This window comes from Lathyrus oleraceus, chromosome 5 (assembly GCF_024323335.1).
Source record: "Lathyrus oleraceus cultivar Zhongwan6 chromosome 5, CAAS_Psat_ZW6_1.0, whole genome shotgun sequence".
NCBI classification, from domain to species: Eukaryota; Viridiplantae; Streptophyta; class Magnoliopsida; order Fabales; family Fabaceae; genus Lathyrus; species Lathyrus oleraceus.
In genome coordinates, this window is record NC_066583.1 from 373929621 (window position 1) to 373957220 (window position 27600).

At 40.4% G+C, this 27600-nt stretch overlaps 1 protein-coding gene across 1 annotated transcript; it reads right to left on the reverse strand.

The window, feature by feature from the left end:
• Positions 1 to 999: 999 nt before the first annotated feature.
• LOC127080792 (proline-rich receptor-like protein kinase PERK12) lies at positions 1000 to 26757 on the reverse strand. Its single transcript, XM_051021087.1, has 2 exons — positions 25979 to 26757; positions 1000 to 1282 (listed from the first exon to the last, which is right to left on the reverse strand). Exons 1-2 carry the CDS (start codon positions 26755 to 26757, stop codon positions 1000 to 1002), a joined length of 1062 nt encoding a protein of 353 aa, XP_050877044.1.
• Positions 26758 to 27600: the final 843 nt, after the last annotated feature.

Here is a 27600-nt window from a genome sequence, read left to right on the forward strand (position 1 = left end):
TATAGGAGAAGGAGAAGACCGTTGGGTGAGTTAATGAAAGAATCTTGGTCATTGAAGAGTGATTAGAGTCATTACTCTCCTTGTTCTTTCCAAATCAGTATTGGGCGCGTCATAACTTCCTTCTAAAAATAGTTTCTTTCTACAAGAAAATTTCTTCAACGTTAAGCTTTCTTGAATCGGCGGATCTTAGTCAGAGTCTTCTTTTAGAAATTAGCGTCTTCAGAGGATGCTTGTATCCGAATGTCTTCAGAGTTTCTCTTTATTCGACTTCTTCAGAGCGTATGTCTTCAGAGTCTGGATTCATTCTTTTCTTTCAGAGTGTCTGACTTCTTTAGTTTTGCTAGCGCATGTTGGATCAGAGTCAGAACCTTCTGGTTACGTTACTTCTGAGGAGTATCTTAGCACTTCATTTTGTTTCTGATGATTGTCTATCTGATTATTTTGATCAGAGTCCTGCACACTTAGAAAAATTTCGTTAGGGTACCATTTTTGTTTCATCCTTTGTTATCATCAAAATCTTATAGATACATTGTAGAACTAAATTTATTCTTACAATCTCCCCCTTTTTGATGATGATGAAACAATACGAATATCTTAGAACCAGATAAAGGGAATGAACTCTCCCTAAATTATATCATCAGATTTAACAAAAGTTCTTACCGGACCTTCCTTGTGTGGAGTTGGTTTTGTACCTTAGCTATTTACCTGCATAACTTTAGTCTTCAAGTTATTAATATTTATTAATGTTTGCAGTGCCTTGAGAGGTTTTAGATATGTTATCATCAGAGCTGTTTTTAGTTCTCCCCCTTTTTGTCAGAATCAAAAAGACAGAAAACTAGGCCAAAAAAAATAGAAATTCATATAATCAGAGAACACGGATACAAATAGGCAGCAAGGAAAGCATGGATCAGAAAGCAAAAAAAAACATTAGAAGAAAAAGTAATAAACAAAGAGCCTAAGTGCCTAAGGGTTTGGGGGCGGAGGCATCCTTTGGAGCAGCTAAGTCAACATGTTCTGAATGTTGGTGTTGACGGAATCCTGGTGATCCAGCCTAGCTCGTACTACTTGTTGTTCCTTTTGCAATTCCTCTAAAGTCTTTAGGACTAGAGGGGCAAAACCAGAGTTAGATTGCTCGCCCTGAGTCAAAGCATTAGCCCTTGTCTTGGCAGCTTCCTCTGCAGCAATACGTGTTGCTTCTTTAGCACTGGCTTTTGCTTTTTCCTCAGCCTCAGTAGCAGCCGTAGCAGTAGCAGTTTCAACATCAGCCTTTTCTTCAGCTTCTCTGATCCTTTGCTCTTATTCTAGTCGAGCTTTCTCTTCTGCTTCCTTCTTGGCCTTTTCCTCAGCCTCTCTAGCCAAGCGATCTTGGAGCCTCATACCAGCATCTCTGATGAATTTATTGCGGACTTGTTCAGAGAGGCTTTTCAGTTTGAAGGCTTTAGAGGTCATCCAACTGATCACTCTGTTCCAGTGGATCCTTACAGCAGAGGGATCATCACTGATGCCAGAGTTGATAGACAGAGACTTGATCTTCTCCACTGAAGACTCTGCAAAAATAGTTATTGCTTCTTCTAAGGTAGGTGTAAGACCCCAATTTTGTCCCTAAGATCCCTCATGGCATCATATCATATCATTACATTGCCTCAAGGATCATTGTGCACCTTGCCTCCTTCCCTATGGGTGGGTTATCTTTTTGAGGGTGATTCTTGATCACCAAGCATGTTTTACATTTGTATATCATTTGCTTTTCTTTTCATCACTAACCAAAAGTACAAAAATATGTCATCTAACCTTTGTCTTGCAGATGAAGCAATCAACAGTCAAAATAATCAAAGGCAGTCATTGAGCAATAGATGGTGGCCATTCTTGAGAATTTGGACCCCATGATCATTATCAAGAGTTCATATGAACCATGATGTTATTTTGAAGTAAAATCTCAAGTGGTAGAGGCCTGAATTTCATCAGAACATTTGCCAGGTCAACTGAAGGCCTAGGAAGTCAACTGCCAAGTCAACTGTGGATTTGGAGGTGGGAAGTGATTAGAAATACCTCATTCATGTTCAAACAAGTCTCATTTGACATTTCAAACATCAACATTGAATAATTTAAAGTCAGGCCAAAACTTTCCAAAAATAGAAGGTGACCTATAATTCACACTTGCCAAAAATGGAAAGGTTTTAACCTAACTTCAACTTCAAATTACATCATCAAGAAAGCCTCAAATGAAATTTGGTTGAACATGAAAGTTGTAGATCTTTCTCTCCCATTTCCAAAAAGTCCAAGATCATCAATTTCTCATGTGTGGTTAAGAAGATATGATCAAAACATGGCAAACTGTACTTGAAGATTCAAATGGGCATAACTTCTCAACCAAAACTCCAAATTGGATGGCTCTTTTTGCATTCTTCTTATTTTGACCTACAGTTTCCAAATCATGCATTGCATTACACCAATTATCATCACATGAGCATTTGCTAATTCATTTGATTTTTGGAGGGAAAATATGAAATTTAAAATTGGTGCATTATTTGATCTTTTTCCCACCACCATTGGCTCCAAAACAGATTTTTAAGTGAAAATGAATCAAAATTCATGCACTATTCACCATGCATTTCATGCATAGGGTGAAAAATCACATTTGCACTCACACCTCATTTTGCTAATTACAATTACCATTGGCCAAAGCATGATTAAAGGAGGGATTAACATTGCATATATAAGCCAAAACCTAACTGTTTTTCAGGGGGAACAACAGAAATTTCAGATCTAGATCTCAAACTCCAAATTTTTCTCTCACTTTTTTCTTGCAATTTCTTCACATCAAAGCCATTTCCATTGCTTGATCCTTGTTCCTGAAGAGTTCATAAGAAGATTGGCACGTGGAATCAGTAGAAATAGAGCTGCATTGAAGCATTCGCCAAGCTTGAAGCAACAATGGTGAATTCAGAATTTGGTGAGATCGTGTAATTGAGCTTCAATCTTCTTCCCAATCACTCATACAAGCATCCTGGAGGAGTATTGAAGCATTGCCAAGGCCTATAGCTCGAGAATTCCAGATCTGCTCTTCAAGAGGTTATGAATCAACCTTCTTAATTCTTAAAATTGTTGTGATGTTGTTATAGATCTCTTGATGCTGAGTAATTTGAGCTTCGAATCATGAAAATCCATGCTGTTTTGAGTGAGATCTGCTTGTTTAAAGTTTTGATGTTGAATCTTCTTCTCTTCGATTCATGCATGTGTGATGGTTTCTTGATGAAATGTTTGTTGATTATTGATGTATGATGAAAGATCTACACGATGCTATGCTTGGTTTTCATTTCTGGAGCTTTTGAGAAAAATCTGGAAAAAGTTGGATGAAGATCTTCATGATCTTCATCGTGTTCTTCATATGTTCTTCATATTTCCAGATTACCTGCGAATTTTCTTGCAATGTTCATGTGTTTGCTGCGAATTTGCTTTGGCCACGCTTCTGGATCCTTTTGCCCACGCTTTTCTGTTGCCATGCATGTGATAGCCTAGGGTTGTTTGCTGATTGGTCCATGTTGCATTCTGGCGCCACTTGCATTTCAAAATGTAACCTACTTCCATTCCTGGCCAGCGAGATATTTCAAATGCTCATTCATATTTTCCTTTTCCCTCCATTATTTCTATACATGCTTCACATCATTTTTTTAATTTTTCATCATCTTACAAAATTCATATCTAATTGAATAATCATCCAAAAATTATGAGGTTTTTTGCATTGCATTCCTTACTCTGTCTATTATTTTTTGATCATTTTTCATAAATTGTGCTTGGCTGGATTTTATTTTGTGCTAGAGTGATTGAGCATGTATTCATTTTGTACCTTGCCTGGCTATATCATTTGTGAAATGCTGGTCTTTGATCCAATGAATCTGAAAATTTGCATGATGAAACTAGACACTTTGCTTGACATTTTGGTGTTGATTTGGTATTTTTATCAATTATCATTTCTGCTTTATGATCATGTAAAGTTGGTGTGACAATTTGTGTCACACCTTTGCTTGTTCAACTTATGTGATGTATTTGCCTTGCCAAATGATCTCCAATTGTCCTGATTTTTTGTATGATACATGTTATGGATGTTGTGATTGAGCATCAATTTTGTTGGAATTATTTGCATCATTTCTGATTTAATTGAGATTTTTCATTCTGGTTGGTCACATTTGAGCTTTAAAATTGCCTTGAACTTCAATTGATCATGAAATGCTTTTGGTTTATGATATTGATGTGAGACCTTTTGGAATGTTTCAAGATGTGTTTGAAGTTGATTCATGTTAATTTTCAGCTTCTGTTTTGAATTTTTTCTACATCTTTGACCCTAGGCTTTGACCTAGTGGTTTGTGGCTTATGTTTGAGCTTTGATTTCAGGTTGAACATCCAAGTTTCCATAGTTGTTGATGCTTCACCACTTGAGCATTGATGTTTGCCTTTGATTACTAATCTTTGTGTGTTTTGTAGGTTGATGTCAACTCATTTGAGTTTGACCTTTGGTTTACACATTTTGTACATTGGGATTATTGGTTGCTTATTGACTGTTGTTTGATTGTCTGAACTTTGTACTGATTTGTTTGATGTTTCCACAGGTACATAAGTTGCTTTAAGTTCATTTGAACTTTGCTTTTGCTTGGTTGCTTAACCACTTAGGTATAATCTCTAATCTTCATGTAGTCTGGAACACCTACTATTATTGGTAGGCACCTGTCTGAAGTCCTCCTTAAGAGGCAATGCTTGTGTTTGTTTATCTTTTGTGCCAAGCAGGAAAAGTCCTCTTATGAGGCAATTGGCAGATAAAAGAGATGTGTAATCCATCTCCTGCTATTCAGTGTGTCATTCACTTTGCTCACACAATATGTTGATGCATTGTGGATAATGACCCAAGATCTTATAGATTCAAATCACTTGTGTAGAAGAGTTCCTACTTTCTGAACTCCCACACCTTCTAATGTTTAAAGCTCTCCCTGACCAGGGATAAGAGCTATGAGGCACACCCCTCATCTCCATTTCATCTGCTTCACCCTAACTCTCAATGTTAGGGTTAAGAGCACAAATTACCTCATTCCAGTTGGCTGTAAAGCCTAACCTTGCTTGAGCCCAATTGATTGTATATAGTGTGTGCTAATTGACTTGTTTGTTTGCTTACTTGATTCATCTGTACATATTTGCTTGAGTGTGCCTTTGTGCATTTATCATCATCACTTGTGTATCATTTCATAAACTTTGCTTTGTAGCATTTGGTTTTGTCCATGGAGGAGACACGCATAAGTCCATTGATTGGTAGTTGTATCCTATGATATGGTAGGAGACTAGTATAAGTCCATTGATTGGCATCTGGTATCCATGTTTTGTTTTAGGAGATTGGTATAAGTCCATTGATTGGCATCCAATATCCATTTTTGTTTTAGGAGATTGGTATAAGTCCATTGATTGGCATCCAGTATCCATTTTTGTTTGTGAGATTGGTGTAAATCCATTTATTGGTATCCGGTATCCACCTTTGTTTAGGAGATTGGTGTAAGTCCATTGATTGGCATCCGGTATCCATTTTCTTTGTTTATTTGCTATTTCTTGTTGCCTATTCCAAAGGAATCACTTGAATCATCTACATATGATCTCAAGAGGTGAACATCTAAGAAGTTTTGCATTCCTCACCCTCCCACCTTTGTGTTTCTTTAAACCTCCCTGTGCATGTTAATCCAAACTTGAAAACTATTGTGCAAACATTTTCACTTCTTTTCAAACTAGAAACCTAGGCCTTAAGCCTTTGATTTTCAAACTTCATTTTCATAATACTTCTTTCAAATTGAATTCTAATCATACTTTGACCATCTTTTGTGAATAATCCTAATTGGTTAATTTCACTCATTCAAATGTTTTGTGGCTTTGTCCATTCTTGATAAGTTTTCATACATTAGCCATAGATCTCAATTATCTTAGTGGTTGATGTTAATCTCACCTTTTGTCCTTAGTGATTGAATTGTAAGACTTCCTTGCTTATTATAGGGTTAACCCCTCATTAGCAAGTTGAAGCTTTTCTCACGTGGTGGACTTGTTGTTTGTATAAGGTTAAGTTTTCTCCCGTGGATAATGAAAGACCTTAGGGCTTTTGTTTAAAATGAACCCACTCATATTTTGGAAATCTTTTAGCCGAACTACGAGGTTTTGATCCTGTAAAGGTACGTAGGCAATGGTTATCCATCCAAACACAAAAATAATAACTTGTATATTCTTTTCTCGTCCCTTCAATCCATGTTTGCACAATAAATATTTCATTAACAAATAACATTTCGTACAACAAGTGTAAAAAGGGCTCCCTAGGAGTACCTAGGACGTTTTGGGTGCCTAACACCTTCCCATTGCGTAATTTACCCCTTACCCCGATCTCTGATCTTTTCATTGGTTTTCTATGTGTAAAACTTCTTAGGCTTTTGTTCGCTTTTTAGCCATTCCTTTGGATAAATAAAAGTGCGGTGGCGACTCGATTCTTTGTATGCTTTGCTTTTGATTTAGTCAATAAATCATAAAGTGACGAATACATCGCTACAGAAAAGTGGCGACTCCGCTGGGGAACTTACTTCCTTGGTGGTATTGCCTACTTTTCACCCTTGTTGTATGATATTTGTTTATTTGTTAGTTGACATATTTTTGTACAATTTGGGATAACTGTATTGATTGTAATGTTTGAATTGCTTGATATACAATTGTTGTTTGCTTGGTGATCTCTGTGAGATGAGTTCTATACCCGAACTCGAGTGCACCTTAGGATAGGAGAATGGCGTAGTCTCGTCGACTTGTGTGGAGTATTCCTTAGCAAGTTGACTTGCGAGTCCATTCACTTGGTGGAGGTCATGTTGGATTAATAATGTCACACAAGTTATTTGTGGTTAGGCATTATTCTTTCAATCATGTGCCTTAGAAGCCAAGGACCTTAGTTTACCAAGCCCATCTTGGCCTATTTTTAGGACGTAGTGCGGAGGTCGTTCAGATGTAAGATCTGATGCGATTGTTATGCGATACTACACTCATAAGAGTCTCTCTTGAGAATATTTTTGGAATACGAGTATTCGTTCCTCCGATAATATTCGAAAGATGGGATGATGACTATGGGAACCTCTGGTAGAACATGTTCGGCAGGTTAAAACCCTAGTACACTCCCTTTGGGTGGTTCTTAACCGAGACTCCATGCCCGTGACTCTCAACAAACTCGTGATTCATGGTTGAGTCGTTCAGACATCCTTAATATCAATGGAACTTGGGTGTTGATAAGGTGAAAGCCATAATCCACCAAAATGGATAATTGATATTAAGGATGAGTGAGTCGGTTCATGTATTGTTAATATCAATGGAACTTGGGTGTTGATAAGGTGAAAATCATAATCCACCAAAATGGATGATTGATATTAAGGATGCTATGAGCTTTCCCATGACCTTTGTCTGGTGTGATTTGCTTGATCCTTGAGTGTGATTGTTGCATTCATGCATTCATGCATTCATCTGCATTCATGTCATCAGAAAAATTAGAAAATTTTCAAGGAACTTAAAAGGGTTTATTTGCAAAATTTTCAGACATGGAAAGACCAAAAAGGCATAGAAAGAAGTACAGCTTTAGACAGCCTGATGTGAAAGAGTTAAGGAATCTGACATCTTATGTATTAGATCCCTTGGGTTTCAAAGCTCGTTATGGGAAGCTTCTGCCTCTCCTGACTACTCAGGTTGACGAAGGGTTGATGAGTACTCTGGCTCAGTTCTATGATCCTCTGTATCACTGCTTCTCCTTTCCGGACTTCCAGTTGTTGCCTACCTTGGAGGAGTATGCTTATCTTGTGGGTATTCCTATTCTGGATCAGGTGTCATTCAGTGGCTTGGAGAGTATTCCGACTTCTCGAGAGATTGCAGACTTGTTGCACATAGATGAATCCCTTATTGAAGCGTATATGACCACCAAAGGTGGAATTCAGGGTCTTCCTTCTGATTTCCTCATTGCTCAAGCTACCGTTTATGGGAAGGCCATGAGTGAGGATGCCTTTGAGGCTTTATTTGTGCTGCTCATCTATGGATTGGTATTGTTCCCCAACATCGACAAATTTGTGGATGTGAACGCCATTAGGATCTTTTCTGTTCTTGATCCCGTTCCTACTCTGTTGGGTGATGCCTATTTCTCTTTGCATCTGAGGAACGCAAAGGGTGGAGGAGCTATTGTGTGTTGTTTGCCTCTGTTGTATAAGTGGTTTATTTCTCACTTACCGCAGACGGTTGCTTTCAAGGAGAACAAGGGATGTCTACGGTGGTCTACGAGACTTATGTCTCTCACTAATGACGATATCTCTTGGTATGATCGCGTGTATGATACTGTTCAGATCATTGATTATTGTGGTGAATTCCCTAATGTGCCTCTTCTTGGTACATGTGGTGGGATCAACTACAATCCTATATTAGCACGTCGTCAGCTTGGGTTCCCCCTAAAGGATAAACCTCATAACATTCTGTTAGAAGGTGTATTCTTTCAGGAGGGTAAAGATCCCCGAGGCTTGAAAGCCAGGATGGTCCGCGCTTGGCGCAAGATTCACAAGAAGGGTAGAAATGAGTTGGGTCCGAAGAACTGCATTGCTTTGGAGCCGTATACTTCTTGGGTCAGACAGAGAGCTTCTGAGTATCTTATGCCATATGATTATCCGAGACCTACACCGTTGGTTATGGCTGGGCCTTCATCCCTCCCTAACCAAGGCGTAGAGGAGTTGAGAGAAGAAGACCTTTCACGTGCCTGGATCCGTGAAAGAGAAGAGTTGCTTCAACAGCTTAAGGAAAAGGACGCTCTGATCGAATTCCTCGAGCACCAGGTGATAGATGATCCAAATGATACCTGGACTTCTCTGCTTCCTCAGTCTTCCAAGTTCTGGAAGAGGAAGTATGATCGACTCGCTAAGGAGAAAGCGGATATGGAAGCAGCATATGAGACAGAGATCAAGAAGCTTTGTGTTTCTCGTCTTCCAGCATCTCGAGCTTCTAGGGATCCATAGGATGTTTATTTTCCTTTTCCCTTGTAATATGATCAAAAATGATGTACTTCTTTGTCTCGAATATATTTAATGAGATATTTTCCATATGCTATTAAATGCTTAATATTTCAAAATTTGCAAATAGAACCCTAAAAGTTCCTTGAAATAAAAACAAAGCATATGCACAAGCATTGAATGCATCATCTTGCATAAGCAGGTGTTGTTCTGGTCTTCTTGTCGGTGGCCTAACTCTGTGATCTTCATTTATTTTGAAGACAAGCTGACTCATCGGTACTACACCAGAGCCAATTCTGCAAGAGTGATGGATCAATTGGAACAAGAGAACAGAGAGCTGAAGGATGAAGTCGCCAGGCTCACTGCTTTGATGGAGCAATTTCTAGCTGCTCAGAATCAACCGTCTCCACCGCCTGCAACTCCTCCCCAGAGGACTGTTATATCTGAAGTGGTTTCCTCAACTGTGCCAGCCGCTAGTGCCCACTTCGTGCATGCCATGCCAGCCGGGTTTCCGTGGGGTATGCCTCCTGGTTTCATGCCAGATATTCCAGCTCCTACTTTTGCTTCCATGCCGGCATCTAGCCCGGTCCTTGCAATGCATCCTCCTGTCGTGCATACCACTCCTAGGGTAGACGACACCATCTATCATTCTGAGCCGTCTGAGGGCCCAGATGTTAATGAGAAGATGGACGCAATGAATGATCAATTCCTCGGGCTCCGTAAGGAATTGGAGACCCTCTGAGGGAAAGATCTGTTCGGCAAGTCTGCTGCCGAGTTATGCCTGGTTCCCGGTGTTAAGATTCCGGTCAAGTTCAAAGTCCCTGACTTTGAAAACTATAAGGGGAATATCTGCCCTCTTGCTCACCTGGTCATGTATGCCAGGAAAATGTCTACTCAAACCGATAATGATCAGCTTCTGATTCATTACTTTCAGGATAGTTTGTCCAGTGCAGCTCTTCGGTGGTATATGAGCCTTGATAGCGCAAACATCCGATCCTTCAATGATCTTGGCGAAGCCTTCGTCAAGCAGTACAAGTATAATGTTGATATGGCGCCTGACCGTGATCAACTCAGGGCCATGTCTCAGAAGGATAAAGAGACATTCAAGGAATACGCCCAGAGGTGGCGAGAGCTGGCAGCTCAGATTACTCCTCCGCTGGAAGAGAAGGAGATGACTAAGATCTTTCTGAAGACTCTTAGTTCATTTTATTATGAGCGGATGGTCGCGAGTGCTCCCTCTGATTTCACCGAGATGGTGAACATGGGGATGCGTTTGGAGGAAGGTGTCCGTGAGGGACGGTTGTCTAAAGATGAGAGCTCTTCTAAACGATATGGGGCGTTTAAGAAGAAAGATGGGGAGGCACATGCTGTGCAGTCCCATGTTAAACCAAGAAGACCCTCTGTCAAGAGGAAGCCAGTGCGTCATCAGCACCAGGTGGCTAATATAGCACCTGTCTTCAGAGACAATCAGCATAATCAGCAACAACCTCAGTATCAACAGCAACATCGTCCACAGCAACAGGCTTACCAGCCTCGTGGCAGCACCAGTAATCAGGCCAATTTGAATTATGATAGGAAGAAGATCACTTTCGATCCTATTCCTATGTCATACGCTGAGTTATATCCCTCTTTAATAGAGCGGAAACTGGTTACTCCGAGAGAACCTCCGGCTGTGGCTGCTAACCCGCAGTGGTGGTACAAGCCCGATCAACATTGTGTTTATCATTCCGGTGCTCCGGGTCACAATATTGAAAATTGCTATCCATTGAAAACCAAGGTTCAAGACCTTATGAGATGCGGCATTCTGAGCTTTGAGGACTCAGGCCCGAATGTTACGAAGAACCCATTGCCCGAGCATGGGAAGTCAGTTAACATGGTCCAGGGTTGCCCTGGCAAGTATAAAGTCAAATATGTGAGCCATATTCGACAGTCATTGGTCGAGTTGCATCGTCTACTGTGTCAATACAGTCATATGGAGCACGACCATGACAAATGCCGTATCTGCTTCGTCAATAGATTGGGTTGTCGCCAAGTGCGAAGAGAGCTTCAAGAGCTGTTGGATGAGGGTACCATTGAGATTCTGCAGAATCGGAATGTTGATGAAGATGAACCAAAGGTGAATGTGATTTCTCCTGTGTTCAAATTGCCCGAGCCTGTTGTCATCCGTTATGATGGTAGCAAGCCGAAGGTCTCTCCTTCTCTGGTAATCAAGCCTGCAGGCCTGGTGCCTTATTCTTCGGATAAAGCGATTCCCTTTCGTTACAATCCAGTTGCTGTGGAAGATAGGAAAGAAGTGTCATTGCCTTCAACCTCTGTGGTTAATATTGCTGATGTGAGCGGGTTGACCCGTAGTGGTCGCGTGTTTTTAGCACCTAAGCCTCAAGTTAGAACTGTTGCTTCTGATTCTGCTGAGCGTCCGGTTGGGACTGCAGTGAATGTTCAGAATCCGGCACTTGCTGTTGCCAAACCCTCCTCTGTACAAAAGACTTCTGCTTCTTCTATTGGCCCGAGTGGCACTGTGAATGAAGAATGCGATGAGATGCTGAGGCTTATCAAGAAAAGTGAGTACAATGTTGTAGATCAGCTTCTACAAACGCCATCCAAGATCTCCGTGCTATCTTTGCTTCTGAATTCAGAACCCCATAGGGAGGCTCTGCAGAAAGTTTTGGATCTGGCTTATGTTGATCACGATGTCACGATTGAGCAGTTTGACAGTATTGTTGCAAACATTACTGCTTGCAACACTTTGAGTTTCTGTGACGCTGATCTCCCTGAGGAGGGAAGAGACCACAACATGGCTTTACATATTTCCATGAACTGCAAGGCTGATGCCATGTCCAACGTGCTGGTGGACACTGGGTCATCTCTAAATGTATTGCCAAAGACCACTCTCTCGAGATTGTCATATCAAGGGCCTCCCATAAGGCAGAGTGGTGTTGTTGTGAAGGCTTTTGATGGGTCGCGTAAGACCGTGATTGGGGAAGTTGATCTCCCGATCAAAATTGGACCAAGTGATTTCCAAGTTACCTTCCAGGTTATGGATATCCACCCATCTTATAGCTGTCTCCTTGGTAGACCATGGATTCACGAGGCTGGCGCCGTGACATCCACCCTACACCAGAAGCTGAAATTCGTCAAGAATAAGAAATTGGTTGTGGTAGGGGGAGAAAAGGCTCTCTTGGTTAGCCACTTGTCTTCTTTCTCATATATTGATGCTGAAGATGAAGTTGGAACTCCTTTCCAAGCTTTATCTGTAGCTGAGCCGATTGAGAAGAAGTCTCCTTCATTTGCTTCCTATCGTGATGCGAAACTGGCCATTGAATGTGGTGCAGTTGCTGGTTTGGGGAAGATGATTGAGCTTGAAGACAATAAATCCCGGGCTGGCATTGGCTATTCGTCTGGGGCATTCAATGAACAAGGGTTGTTCAAGAGTGGAGGTTTCATCCATGCTGATCAAGCTGAGGAAGCTGCTGCTATTCTGGAAGAGGATGCAGAGGACTTGAGCAACTTTGTCATCCCTGGTGGTGTCTGCCATAATTGGGTCGCTGTGGATGTTCCTACGGTCATTCATAAGTCAACGTAATTTGTTCACTTTGTTCAAAAACCCTTCTCCCATGCCAAAAGGAGAAGTGATGACATTGTTGGCAGCATTTATACAATGACATTTTCATCCAATTAGTGCATTGTTAAACATTTGTTTTTCCATTTGTTTTCACTTTTTGCTTTTGCATGAAATCAGTGATCACAAAAAACCCTAAAAACAAGAATAAAAGCAATTTTTTCATCTGCATAATGGTTTGTTTGTTTAAATTCTAAAGTTTTTTATTAACCAAAATCATTATGCAGGTTGATTCTAAAACCCATTGAACATAATGATCCAACGCCATCTCCCAATTTTGAATTCCCTGTATTTGAAGCAGAGGAAGATGATGTTGAAGGGATTCCTGATGAGATTACCCGTCTCCTTGAGCACGAGAAGAAGATCATTCAGCCGCATCTCGAAGATCTGGAAACAGTCAACTTGGGGTCTGAAGATTGTGTTCGTTTGGTGAAGATTGGGGCGCTTCTTGAAGAATATGTCAAGAAGGGGTTGATCAGTTTTCTACGAGAATATTCCGATATCTTTGTTTGGTCGTATGAAGACATGCCGGGTCTAGATACAGATATTGTGCAACATTTCCTGCCTTTGAAGCCTGAGTGCGTGCCTGTGAAGCAGAAGCTCAGAAGAACTCATCCAGATATGGCAGTAAAGATCAAAGAGGAGGTTCAGAAGCAAATTGATGCGGGGTTTCTGGTGACTTCTACATATCCTCAATGGGTGGCCAATATTGTGCCTGTGCCTAAGAAGGACGGAAAAGTCTATATGTGTGTTGATTACAAAGATTTAAATAAGGCTAGTCCTAAAGATGATTTCCCTCTACCACACATTGATATGTTGGTAGACAATACAGCTAAATTCAAAGTCTTTTCCTTTATGGACGGATTTTCCGGTTATAATCAAATCAAGATGGCACCCGAAGATATGGAGAAGACAACATTCATCACACCTTGGGGAACATTCTGTTATCGAGTGATGCCCTTCGGTCTGAAGAACGCCGGAGCCACGTATCAACGTGCTATGACTACCTTGTTTCATGATATGATGCACAAGGAGATAGATGTCTATGTTGATGATATGATTGCTAAGTCCCGAACGGAAGTTGAACATATTGAGCATTTGTTGAAGCTTTTTCAGCGTCTGAGGAAGTTCAGACTTCGCCTGAATCCGAACAAATGTACATTTGGAGTCCGTTCCGGCAAGTTGTTGGGTTTTGTTGTCAGCGAAAGACGTATTGAGGTTGATCCTGCAAAGGTCAAAGCAATACAAGAGATGCCTGCACCCAAAACTAAGAAGCAAGTCTGAGGTTTTCTTGGCCGCTTGAATTATATTTCCAGATTTATATCCCACATGACTGCCACATGTGCGCCGATATTCAAGCTCCTCCGGAAAGATCAATCTCATGATTGGACTGAGAATTTCCAGAAAGCTTTCGACAGTATCAAAGAGTATCTGTCTGAACCTCCGATCTTGTCTCCGCCTGTAGAAGGAAGACCTCTGATCATGTATCTGACTGTTCTTGAAGACTCGATGGGTTGTGTACTCGGTCAACAAGATGAATCAGGGAAGAAATAATCTGTTATCTACTACCTCAGTAAGAAGTTTACTGATTGTGAGTCTCGATACTCTATGCTTGAGAAGACGTGTTGTGCTTTGGCTTGGGCTGCTAAGCGTTTGCGCCAGTACATGATAAATCATACAACTTGGTTGATATCCAGGATGGATCCAATTAAATATATTTTCGAGAAGCCTGCTTTAACCGGGAGGATTTCTCGTTGGCAGATGTTGTTATCTGAGTATGATATCGAGTATCGAGCTCAGAAAGCTATCAAAGGTAGTATCTTGGCCGACCATTTAGCGCACCAGCCGATTGAAGATCATCAGTCTGTTCAGTACGACTTCCCAGATGAGGAGATTCTGTATTTGAAAATGAAAGATTGTGATGAGCCTACACTTGATGAAGGTCCGGAACCTGGTTCCAGATGGACGATGGTGTTTGATGGTGTTGTGAATCAGTATGGAAATGGAATTGGGGCAGTAATCATTACTCCTCATGGCACGCATATTCCGTTTACAGCAAGGCTAACTTTCAAATGCACGAATAATATGGCAGAGTACGAGGCCTGTATTATGGGACTAGAAGAATGTATTGATTTGAGAATCAAACATCTTGATGTGTATGGTGATTCGGCCCTAGTTGTCAATCAGATCAAGGGTGAATGGGAGACGAATCAGCCAGGTCTCATTCCATATAGAGATTATGCGAGGAGAATTTCAACGTTCTTTACTGAAGTTGACTTTCATCATATTCCTCGAGAGGATAATCGGATGGCAGATGCGCTTGCTACGCTTGCTTCCATGATTATGGTCAAGTATTGGAATGAAGTTCCCAATATTACCGTGATGCGCTTGGATAGACCAGCTCACGTGTTTGCAGTGGAAAAAGTGAATGATGACAAGCCTTGGTATTTTGATATCAAGAATCTCCTCCAGAACCAGGTCTACCCGCCTGGGGCATCTGTGAAAGATAGGAAAACTTTGAGAAGGTTGTCAGGCAGCTTCTACCTCAGTGGTGAAGTGCTTTATAAGAGAAATTTTGACATGGTTTTGCTCAGATGCGTGGATAGACACGAAGCAAACCTGTTGATGACTGAAGTCCATGAGGGTTCATTTGGTACTCATTCCAATGGACATGCCATGGCTAGAAAGATGTTGAGAGCAGGCTACTATTGGCTGACAATGGAGTCTGACTGCTGCAAATATGTGAAGAAATGCCACAAGTGTCAGATTTACGCGGATAAGATTCATATCCCTTCGACACTTCTGAATGTGATTTCATCACCATGGCCTTTCTCTATGTGGGGAATCGACATGATCGGCATGATTGAACCGAAAGCGTCCAATGGGCACAGGTTTATTCTCGTAGCAATTGACTACTTCACCAAATGGGTTGAAGCCGCTTCGTATGCGTGTGACCAGGCAGGTGGTTGTGAAGTTTATCAAGAATCAGCTGATTTGCCGTTATGGTGTGCCAGATAAGATCATTACTGATAATGGATCTAATCTGAATAATAAGATGATGGAAGAGTTGTGCACTGAATTCAAGATTGCACACCATAATTCCTCTCCTTACAGACCTAAGATGAATGGGGATGTTGAAGCTGCTAATAAGAATATCAAGAAGATTATCCAGAAGATGACAGTTACTTACAAAGATTGGCATGAGATGCTGCCATTTGCTTTGCATGGTTATCGTACATCTGTGCGCACTTCAACAGGGGCAACCCCTTTTTCTCTTGTTTACGGCATGGAGGCTGTTCTCCCAGTAGAGGTGGAGATCCCATCAATGAGAGTCTTGATGGAAGCCAAGTTGACTGATGCTGAATGGATTCAGAGTCGTTATGACCAACTGAATTTTATTGAAGAGAAGAGATTGACTGCCATGTGTCATGGTCAGTTATATCAGCAGAGAGTGAAGAAAGCATTCGATAAGAAGGTCAAGCCTCGTGTGTTCCGAGAAGGTGACCTCGTGCTCAAGAAAGTCTTGTCTTTCGCGCCCGATTCCAGGGGCAAGTGGACTCCAAACTATGAAGGTCCATATGTTGTTAAGAGAGCCTTTTCAGGCGGTGCTTTGATGCTTACAACAATGGATGGGGAGGATTTCACTCGTCCTGTGAATTCAGATGCAGTCAAGAAATACTTTGCCTAAAAAATATATATATGCAAAAGAAAAACAGAATAGCTCGCTAAGTTGAAAACCCGGAAGGGCGGCTTAGGCAAAAATGAGCGTCTCGGTGGAGAACCCGAGAGGGTGATCCAGGCAAAAGTTAGAGACATGAAAAAATGAATTTGCATCCCGCTAGATTGAGTACCTCACCCTGGGGAAATCTAGGCAAAAATTAGGGATATGGCAAGTAACTGCATCCTGACAAGACTTTTTGTTCCGCAGCCGTCTGTTCGTCAGAGATTCTTGATTCGTCGTCGACTGAAGCTTCGAATACACCGAGATTCAAATTGGTAGAGAAAGGATCATTATGTTCAATGTAGCCCTCTTCCAATATATATCACTGATTTCAAAATTGTACAGATCTATGGAGTCTTGCCATTTGCAGGCTACCATTCCATCAAATAAATTTGAGCTTTTATCCAATTATTTGCATTCTTATTTGTTTCAATTCAACAAATGTTTGCATGTTTTAATTGATAAAATGTCATTGTTTTAAATAAATAAATTTTTCAAATTGTTTTTTTACAAAGTGAACATACACAATGATGAAAGGATACTCAAGAATTTCTCAGTGCTCTCCCGAGGGTGGCATGATTTCCAACAGGTAAGACATTTGTTCATATTCCTGGCTTGGTTTTATCCTCTTTCTCCAGAGCTTTTGTTGGGGTTTTTCCCCAAACAGAGTGTTTGTTGAGAAGTTTCCTCTCCAACAATGTTCTCTCCTCAGCATGGTTGCTTTTCTTTGAAAGATTCAGTGATTGGTGGGTTAACATCCCCGTGCTTCATCATTTTCCTCAGCACAGTCGCTAGCAGAGTTGTTGCTGATGTGATATACGACACTTATGCTATGTCTCCCCATCAGAGCGTTTGTTGAGGTTTTTACCTCTTTTCCCTTCAGCGGAGCAGTGATTATTTCCTCTTCAGTTGTTGATTTCCTCTTGGATGGTTCAGTATTTGGTGGTTGATCCCCAGCTCTCCTCCTCATCCCCAGTGGAGCCACCAGTAGATTTGTGGTATGGTGGATTGTATCTATGTGATTCCTCAATGGAGTTGGTATCCCCAACAGATTCAGGATCCCCGCCAAGAGTTGGTATTCTCAACAGAGTTGTTTTTGTGGCAGTTTCTGCCTGTTGAAATCGCTGTTTCCCCAGGTGGGTCGGTTGGTGATCTATCATCCATAGATTTGGTTGATTCCCTGATTGCTTTTGATCCCTAGTAGAGTGGCTTGTGGCAGAATCTACTTGTGTGATCTATCTTTCCTCGGTGGGTTTATCCCCGACGGAGTGGCTGACAGTATTCCCAGTAGAGTTGCTTGTGCAGTTAGATTCTACATGGATGATCTGTTCTCCCTTTGTGGGTTGTTCCCCAGCGGAGTTATTTGGAGTTGCTTTCGTGACAGTTCTCGCCTGTGCAATGAACTCTTGTTTCCCAGTTGATACTGAGAATCCCCCCTGCAGATATCTTGGGATTTCTCTAGTTTCCTCAACAGATTGGTCTTTGTGGCAGTTTTTGCCTGTTGTGACTTTCTGTTCCCCAGTTGGGTTGATTATTGATTCATCACTCAGAGATTTTGTGATTTCTTGATATCTCTAATCTTTTGCCTCGCCGCAGATCTTTGCTTTTCAGCATGTAGATCTCCAGCAAATTGGCTCTCCAGTTGGTTCCCTCTGGAAGTGTAGTATCGGGCGTTTGATTCTTGGGCCTGTTTGTGTTAGAAATGTTTGTTTTGTCAGCATTCATTAAACATAAATCACGCATATTCATGCATACTTTCAACATTTAGATATTCATGTTGCATTTTTTCCATATATCTTTTGTTTGTTGTCTCCTGCTAATGGTGATATAGATCTCATCTGTAGATCTCCCCAAGCAGACGTCGGGTGTTTAAATCTCTCCATATAGAGTCAGCCCCATAAGCAGAAAGTGTCTGTCTTTCCTTCTACAGTTCTCCACTGAGATATATTCCTCGTGGATGACGGTTTTTTCCGTTTCCTCCCAACACATATATTGGGATGGATCTTCCTATTGATTTATATCCTCATTAGGACGAGTCTTGATTCAGTCTGTCTGTTCGGATTGATCCCGAATTGGCCATTTGTCAACTGTTTCTTGTGCTTCCCTATGGAATAAATGAATGAATTGCTCAGTAACCGGCAATAGTTCTTTTTATCCCCAGCGAATTCGTTTGGGCCTCTACCCAGTAACCGGTAGTTGCAAGTCCTATGTTCCTTTTCCTCTTGGCAGAATTTGTGGTTATATACCTTTTATTCCTCGGCAAGAGTCGTTGGTTTTCTACCCAGTAGTCGGTAGTCGTAAATCCTAGTTTGGTCTGCTCCTCAGCAGTTGGTGGTTTGTTATAAACCCTATTTTGTTTCCCGTGCGGAATTGTGATTCTTTCATTCCCACATGGACGTTGGTTTTCTACCCCGTATTCGGTAGATGTAAACCCTATCTTTTTATCCTCATCATAGTTGTTGGCTACTACCCCGTATTCGGTAGTTGTAAGTCCTATCTCTTTTCCCCTAGCAGAGGTAACCTTTGTGGTTCATTCTGGCTGATGGTGGATTTTTGTGGTCTTCTACCCCGTATTCGGTAGTTGTAAATCCTATGTTGTTGTGGTTTCATCCCCAACGGAGTCTGTGCTTTCTTGTGGATAATTGTCGGATGCTAGCAATTTTATCCTTAGCTAGAGTTTGTGGTCTTCTACCCCGTATTCGGCAGTTGTAAACCCTAATTTCTCCCCTTTGCAGAGTTAACCTTGTTGTTCATCCTAACCGATGATGGTTACTCTTTGTGGTTATCTTCATCCAGTATTCGATGTTGATATTTCCTTTCTTCTGGGTAATTGCCGTTTGCTAGCAATTATATCCCCAGCAAGTCTTGTGGATAATTGCCGGATGCTTGCAATTCATCCCCAGTGAGTCATCTTTCATTTACCCTTTTGCTTGGTAATGATTGTTGCTTCCTTTGATCGGTCATCTTTATATACCTAGTTTGGTATCCCGATGCCTTTCTTTTCGGTCGATTTATCCTTTGTTAACCCAGTAACCGGTTGTGGATAATCTTCCATGCGAGTATGTTATCCACGTTCTGACGGTAATGGATAATATATCTCATGCACTCTTCAGTCGAAGCCTGTTGTGTTTCCCCGGTCGAGTAAGATTCGTGTTCCATTTTGCGGAATCGAATATTTGTTGTCTCTTGGATGATTGTCGGATGCTTGCAATTTATCCCCTGTGAGTTATCTTTCATTTACCCTGTTGTTGTTGGTAACGATTGTCTCTCTTTTTGGTAGGTCACCTATTATATACCTAGTAGCCGGTATCTCTGGTGTCTCTTCCTTTTCGAGTATGTTAATCACGTTCTGACGATAATGAATAATATATCTCTTTCACTCTTTGGTTGGAATCCTTTGTTGATTTTCCCCAGCGGAGTAAGATTCGTATTCTTTGTAGAATCGGATATCCATCCTTTGATAAGTTTGCGTTTTGCTCTCTTCAGGATTCACGTGTTCGGTAGGTCACCTATTATATACCCAGTAACCGGTATCCCTGGTGTTTCCTTCCATGCGAGTATGTTATCTACGTTCTGACGGTAATAGATAATATATCTCATGCGAGTATACTATCCACGTTCTGACGGTAATGGATATTATATCTCATGCGCTCTTTGGGTTTGTTCCCCAAGCTGAGTAAGATTCGTTCTCCCGTTGTGGATTCGAATGTCCATCCTGTAAGTCGATTTGCTTTTTTTCAAGCCCTCCTTTCGGATGATGAGTGTTTTGGCATATATACCAATTCACGCTTTGGTCGGTCACCTATTATATACCCAGTAACCGGTATCCCTGGTGTTCCTTCCTTTCTGCTCCCTATTATGACTTTGGTCCCCTGTGGAGTCAGATTTTCCTGAGTTGATGTACCTTTTTCAGATCTTTCTCAGATGTTTGGTTGATTGATATCTCTCACCCTTATACCGGTCTTAGATATTCATTCTTCCTGAGCTTGTTACCCTTATACCGGTAACACCTCACTCTTTGTTGCTTCTCCAAGAGAGTCTTTTTGTTAGATCTTCTCCAGTGGAGTTTTCTGTTGTGATTTTGCCCTTTTGATGTATTGGCGTTTTCCCCAATATATGCAGTTTTCCCCGGCAGGGAGGTTCTGTGTGGATCTTTCCCCAGTCCGAGTCCAGATTTTCATCCGAAGTATCCTTTGTGGATAGTTTGAGTCAGCTTGTGTCATTCCAATGGATGTGTCTTCCTTTGGAATTCTTTTTCCCAATTTGAGTCCTTTACTCCCCGGTGAGGTCTCCAGTCCAATCGTGTCTTGTTCACGCCGTGTCAGTTTTACCCTAATTTGGAGTCGTGTCCTGCTCACACATTCTTTTTTCTCTTTTATTATCCCCATGAGAGTCCTGTTAGAGCCTCTGTTCCTGGTGAGTGTATTACTCCGATGGATCGTCTTTTCTTTGTGGACCAGTGTTCCCCACAGAGTTTTGTTTCTTTTGCATGCATACATTTGCATCATGAGGTCTCTTAGGGACCAAAATTTGTCTCATTACTATTATTTAAGCCCATTCTACCGCGTCGAGATGAAGATTTCTAAACTTCACTTCTCCGGCTAGAATGACCTTAAATAGGGGCATCTATAAGACCCCAATTTTGTCCCTAAGATCCCTCATGGGATCATATCATGTCATTACATTGCCTCAAGGATTATTGTGCACCTTGCCTCCTTCCCTATGGATGGGTTATCTTTTTGAGGGTGATTCTTGATCACCAAGCATGTTTTGCATTTTTATATCATTTTCTTTTCTTTTCATCAGTAACCAAAAGTACAAAAATATGTCATCTAACCTTTGTCTTGCAGATGAAGCAATCAATAGTCAAAACAATCAAAGGCAGTCATTGAGCAATAGATGGTGGCCATTCTTGAGAATTTGGACCCCATGATCATTATCAAGAGTTCATATGAACCATGATGTTATTTTGAAGCAAAATCTCAAGTGGTAGAGGCCTGAATTTCATCAGAACATTTGCCAGGTCAACTGAAGGCCTAGGAAGTCAACTGCCAAGTCAACTGTGGATTTGGAGGTGGGAAGTGATTAGAAATACCTCATTCATGTTCAAACAAGTCTCATTTGACATTTCAAACATCAACATTGAAGAATTTAAAGTCAGGTCAAAACTTTCCAAAAATAGAAGGTGACCTATAATTCAAACTTGCCAAAAATGGAAAGGTTTTAACCTAACTTCAACTTCAAATTACATCATCAAGAAAGCCTCAAATGAAATTTTGTTGAACATGAAAGTTGTAAATCTTTCTCTCCCATTTCCAAAAAGTCCAAGATCATTAATTTTTCATGTGTGGTTAAGAAGATATGATCAAAACATGGCAAAGTGTACTTGAAGATTCAAATGGGCATAACTTCTCAACCAAAACTCCAAATTGGATGGCTCTTTTTGCATTCTTCTTATTTTGACCTATAGTTTCCAAATCATGCATTGCATTACACCAATTATCATCACATGAGCATTTTCTAATTCATTTGATTTTTGGAGGGAAAATATGAAATTTAAAATTGGTGCATTATTTGATCTTTTTCCCACCACCATTGGCTCCAAAATAGATTTTTAAGTGAAAATGAATCAAAATTCGTGCACTATTCACCATGCATTTCATGCATAGGGTGAAAAATCACATTTGCACTCACACCTAATTTTGCTAATTACAATTACCATTGGCCAAAGCATGATTAAAGGAGGGATTAGCATTGCATATATAAGCCAAAACCTAACTGTTTTTCAGGGGGAACAACAGAAATTTCAGATCTAGATCTCAAACTCCAAATTTTTCTCTCACTTTTTTCTTGCAATTTCTTCACATCAAAGCCATTTCCATTGCTTGATCCTTGTTCCTGAAGAGTTCATAAGAAGATTGGCACGTGGAATCAGTAGAAACAGAGCTGCATTGAAGCATTCACCAAGCTTGAAGCAACAATGGTGAATTCAGAATCTGGTGAGATTGTGTACAATTGAGCTTCAATCTTCTTCCCAATCACTCATACAAGCATCCTGGAGGAGTATTGAAGCATTGCCAAGGCCTATAGCTCGAGAATTCCAGATCTGCTCTTCAAGAGGTTATGAATCAACCTTCTTAATTCTTAAAATTGTTGTGATGTTGTTATAGATCTCTTGATGCTGAGTAATTTGAGCTTCGAATCATGAAAATCCATGCTGTTTTGAGTGAGATATGCTTGTTTAAAGTTTTGATGTTGAATCTTCTTCTCTTCGATTCATGCATGTGTGATGGTTTCTTGATGAAATGTTTGTTGATTATTGATGTATGATGAAAGATCTACACGATGCTATGCTTGATTTTCATTTCTGGAGCTTTTAAGAAAAATCTGGAAAAAGTTGGATGAAGATCTTCATGATCTTCATCGTGTTCTTCATATGTTCTTCATATTTCCAGATTACCTGCGAATTTTCTTGCAATGTTCATGTGTTTGCTGCGAATTTGCTTTGGCCACGCTTCTGGATCCTTTTGCCCACGCTTTTCTGTTGCCATGCATGTGATAGCCTAGGGTTGTTTGCTGATTGGTCCACGTTGCATTCTGGCTCCACTTGCATTTCAAAATGTAACCTACTTCGATTCCTGGCCAGCGAGATATTTCAAATGCTCATTCATATTTTCCTTTTCCCTCCATTATTTCTATACATGCTTCACATCATTTTTTTAATTTTTCATCATCTTACAAAATTCATATCTAATTGGATAATCATCCAAAAATTATGCGGTTTTTTGCATTGCATTCCTTATTCTGTCTATTATTTTTTGATCATTTTTCCATAAATTTTGCTTGGCTGGATTTTGTTTTGTGCTAGAGTGATTGAGCATGTATCCATTTTGTACCTTGCTTGGCTATATCATTTGTGAAATGCTGGTCTTTGATCCAATGAATCTGAAAATTTGCATGATGAAACTAGACACTTTACTTGAAATTTTGGTGTTAATTTGGTATTTTTATCAATTATCATTTCAGTTTTATGATCATGTTAAGTTGGTGTGACAATTTGTGTCACACCTTTGCTTGTTCAACTTATGTGATGTATTTGCCTTGCCAAATGATCTTCAATTGTCCTGATTTTTTGTATGATACATGTTATGGATGTTGTGATTGAGCATGAATTTTGTTGGAATTATTTGCATCATTTCTGATTTAATTGAGATTTTTCATTTTGGTTGGTCACATTTGAGCTTTAAAATTGCCTTGAACTTCAATTGATCATGAAATGCTTTTGGTTTATGATATTGATGTGAGACCTTTTGGAATATTTCAAGATGTGTTTGAAGTTGATTCATGTTAATTTTCAGCTTTTGTTTTGAATTTTTTATACATCTTTGACCCTAAGCTTTGACCTAATGGTTTGTGGCTTATGTTTGAGCTTTGATTTCAGGTTGAACATCCAAGTTTCCATAGTTGTTGATGCTTCACCACTTGAGCATTGATGTTTGCCTTTGATTACTAATCTTTGTGTGTTTTGTAGGTTGATGTCAACTCATTTGAGTTTGACCTTTGGTTTACACATTTTGTACATTGGGATTATTGGTTGCTTATTGACTGTTGTTTGATTGTCTGAACTTTGTACTGATTTGTTTGATGTTTCCACAGGTACATAAGTTGCTTTAAGTTCATTTGAACTTTGCTTTTGCTTGGTTGCTTAACCACTTAGGTATAATCTCTAATCTTCATGTAGTCTGGAAGACCTACTGTTATCGGTAGGCACCTGTCTGAAGTCCTCCTTAAGAGGCAATGCTTGTGTTTGTTTATCTTTTGTGCCAAGCAGGAAAAGTCCTCTTATGAGGCAATTGGCAGATAAAAGAGATGTGTAATCCATCTCCTGCTATTCAGTGTGTCATTCACTTTGCTCACACAATGTGTTGATGCATTGTGGATAATGACCCAAGATCTTATAGAGTCAAATCACTTGTGTAGAAGAGTTCCTACTTTCTGAACTCCCACACCTTCTAATGTTTAAAGCTCTCCCTGACCAGGGATAAGAGCTATGAGGCACACCCCTCATCTCCATTTCATCTGCTTCACCCTAACTCTCAATGTTAGGGTTAAGAGCACAAATTACCTCATTCCAGTTGGTTGTAAAGCCTAACCTTGCTTGAGCCCAATTGATTGTATATAGTGTGTGCTAATTGACTTGTTTGTTTGCTTACTTGATTCATCTGTACATATTTGCTTGAGTGTGCCTTTGTGAATTTATCATCATCACTTGTGTATCATTTCATAAACTTTGCTTTGTAGCATTTGGTTTTGTCCATGGAGGAGACAAGCATAAGTCCATTGATTGGCAGTTGTATCCTATGATATGGTAGGAGACTAGTATAAGTCCATTGATTGGCATTTGGTATCCATGTTTTGTTTTAGGAGATTGGTATAAGTCCATTGATTGGCATCCAGTATCCATTTTTGTTTTAGGAGATTGGTATAAGTCCATTGATTGGCATCCAGTATCCATTTTTGTTTGTGAGATTGGTGTAAATCCATTGATTGGTATCCGGTATTCACCTTTGTTTAGGAGATTGGTGTAAGTCCATTGATTGGCATCCGGTATCCATTTTCTTTGTTTATTTGCTATTGCTTGTTGCCTATTCCAAAGGAATCACTTGAATCATCTACATATGATCTCAAGAGGTGAACATCTAAGAAGTTTTGCATTCCTCACCCTCCCACCTTTGTGTTTCTTTAAACCTCCCTGTGCATGTTAATCCAAACTTGAAAACTATTGTGCAAACATTTTCACTTCTTTTCAAACTAGAAACCTAGGCCTTAAGCCTTTGATTTTCAAACTTCATTTTCATAATACTTCTTTCGAATTGAATTCTAATCATACTTTGACCATCTTTTATGAATAATCCTAATTGGTTAATTTCACTCATTCAAATGTTTTGTGGCTTTGTCCATTCTTGATAAGTTTTCATACATTAGCCATAGATCTCAATTATCTTAGTGGTTGATGTTAATCTCACCTTTTGTCCTTAGTGATTGAATTGTAAGACTTCCTTGCTTATTATAGGGTTAACCCCTCATTAGCAAGTTGAAGCTTTTCTCACGTGGTGGACTTGTTGTTTGTATAAGGTTAAGTTTTCTCCCGTGGATAATGAAAGACCTTAGGGCTTTTGTTTAAAATGAACCTACTCATATTTTGGAAATCTTTTAGCCGAACTACGAGGTTTTGATCCTGTAAAGGTACGTAGGCAATGGTTATCCATCCAAACACAAAAATAATAACTTGTATATTCTTTTCTCATCCCTTCAATCCATGTTTGCACAATAAATATTTCATAAACAAATAACATTTCGTACAACAAGTGTGAAAAGGGCTCCCTAGGAGTACCTAGGACGTTTTGGGTGCCTAACACCTTCCCATTGCGTAATTTACCCCTTACCCCGATCTCTGATCTTTTCATTGGTTTTCTATGTGTAAAACTTCTTAGGCTTTTGTTCGCTTTTTAGCCATTCCTTTGGATAAATAAAAGTGTGGTGGCGACTCGATTCTTTGTATGTTTTGCTTTTGATTTAGTCAATAAATCATAAAGTGACGAATACACCGCTATAGTAGGGAAGGAAGTGTCTGGTTCAAAGGCAGAGGCTAGGGAGGATAGAGAAGTTTGATTGGTGTTATAAAGATTTAGAATGGGAGTGATGGTGGCAACGGAGGTTGGTGGTATGGGAATGGCAGAGGGGGATGGTGTGGTTTGTTCAGGTTGTGGATTTGGTTGAGGTTCAGATGGTGAGTGGATTGGTTGTTCAGGAGGTTGATTAGGTTGTTGTGCCGGTGGTGGTGTTTGAGGTTGTTCGGATGTAGTTGGATTTTGTTGTTCAGGGGGTGGGAAGGTGACTTCTAGTTCAGGTTCAGTTTGTGATGGCTGTTGAGAGGCCAGAGCACGAGCGTGAAGCTGAGCTAGAGTGGGGGATTGGGGGTCAGAGGGTTCATTGTCAGAGGAAAGGACATAGTATGGTGGGGATTTAGGTGAGGATGATGATGAAGGTGAGGTTGTTTCATTCAGCATTTTTGCTTCAGAAATGGGTAGTGTGGTGGTAGCAAGGTTGAATTTTAGAGAGGGTGGGTTAGAGGTTCTGGTGGTTAAGGGGGGTGTTTCAGATGAGGTGTAGACGGGAGTGGTTTGGGGAAGAGAAGAAGCAACAAGTTTAAGTTTTACAGAGCGTGAAAGAGTTATAGACTTACTTGGAGAGTCAGCCAAAGGGACTGGAGGTGTTGACCCAGAAGTTTCTCCCAACTTTGCCTTCTTTGCCTTCTTGGACTTATCAGAAGGCTCTCGCATCCTCTTCATGAAGTTTGGTGGATGCTCAGGTAACCAGTCCATTGAGAACTCAGAGATGTCCATTCCTTGATTAGCAAGATCTTGTAGATAGTAAGCTACCACTTCTGGAGGTTCAATCTTGGAGAACAGATAGAGACCGTTGGGAATCTTCCTCTGATCCTTGAGTTCTTACCAAGAAGTGTCTAGAGCTGGTTTAGTTCTAACTTGATCAATTACCCCCATGCTCTTCAGATTCCAAGCATTCAGAGGTCTCCCAATGTCAACAGTGACATCCTCCATTAGATTGTGATGGATCAGGTGATCCACTAAGCCACTATCGATTAGAACATCTGAGATAAGTCTTCCTAGAGGGATGTAGTTTCTTGTCTTCATGTTGTTTCTGGTATCTTTGACAGAGTCTCTGAGATACTTGAAAAGCAGTGTTGGCAGACACAGTTTCAGCACCTTGTGGATGCAGTACAGAATGCACTTCTGATCTGTGTTGATGTAGTTAGAAGAGTTTGATGCAGGGTGATGATGAATGGTGCCTAGGATGATTTTCATCCAGACACAAAGATTTTGATGGAGTTCTTTGTTCTTTGAGTGTTTGCCCTCAGTGTTCTGTTGAAAGATAGTGGGGTTGATTTCCTAGGACAAGTATTTTGCCCTAGGGTTGATGTTGTATATGCAACTTCCTCCTGTCTTTTCCATATTCAGAAGGGAGGAAATTGATTTCTCAGTGATGACTATTTTGACTCCCAGAACGTGGGAGACGATGTAGTGATCATCTGAGTCTGTGAAACGCCAGAATTCCTTCACCAGATATGTTAACACAGGGCAATAGAGTCTTTGAAAATAGGTTTCCCACCCTTGCATTCTTAACTCTTCAGTTAGGTCTACGCCATT

What these genes read in the sequence shown, in the direction of transcription:
- LOC127080792 (XM_051021087.1), bottom strand. Translation starts at nt 26,757, where the DNA reads ATGGACTGGTTACCTGAGCATCCACCAAACTTCATGAAGAGGATGCGA. An exon ending in TCCTTCCCTACTATAGCGGT is followed by an intron (nt 1,283 to 25,978) that starts GTATTCGTCACT and finishes GCAAAGGATCAG; the next exon opens with AGAAGCTGAAGAAAAGGCTG.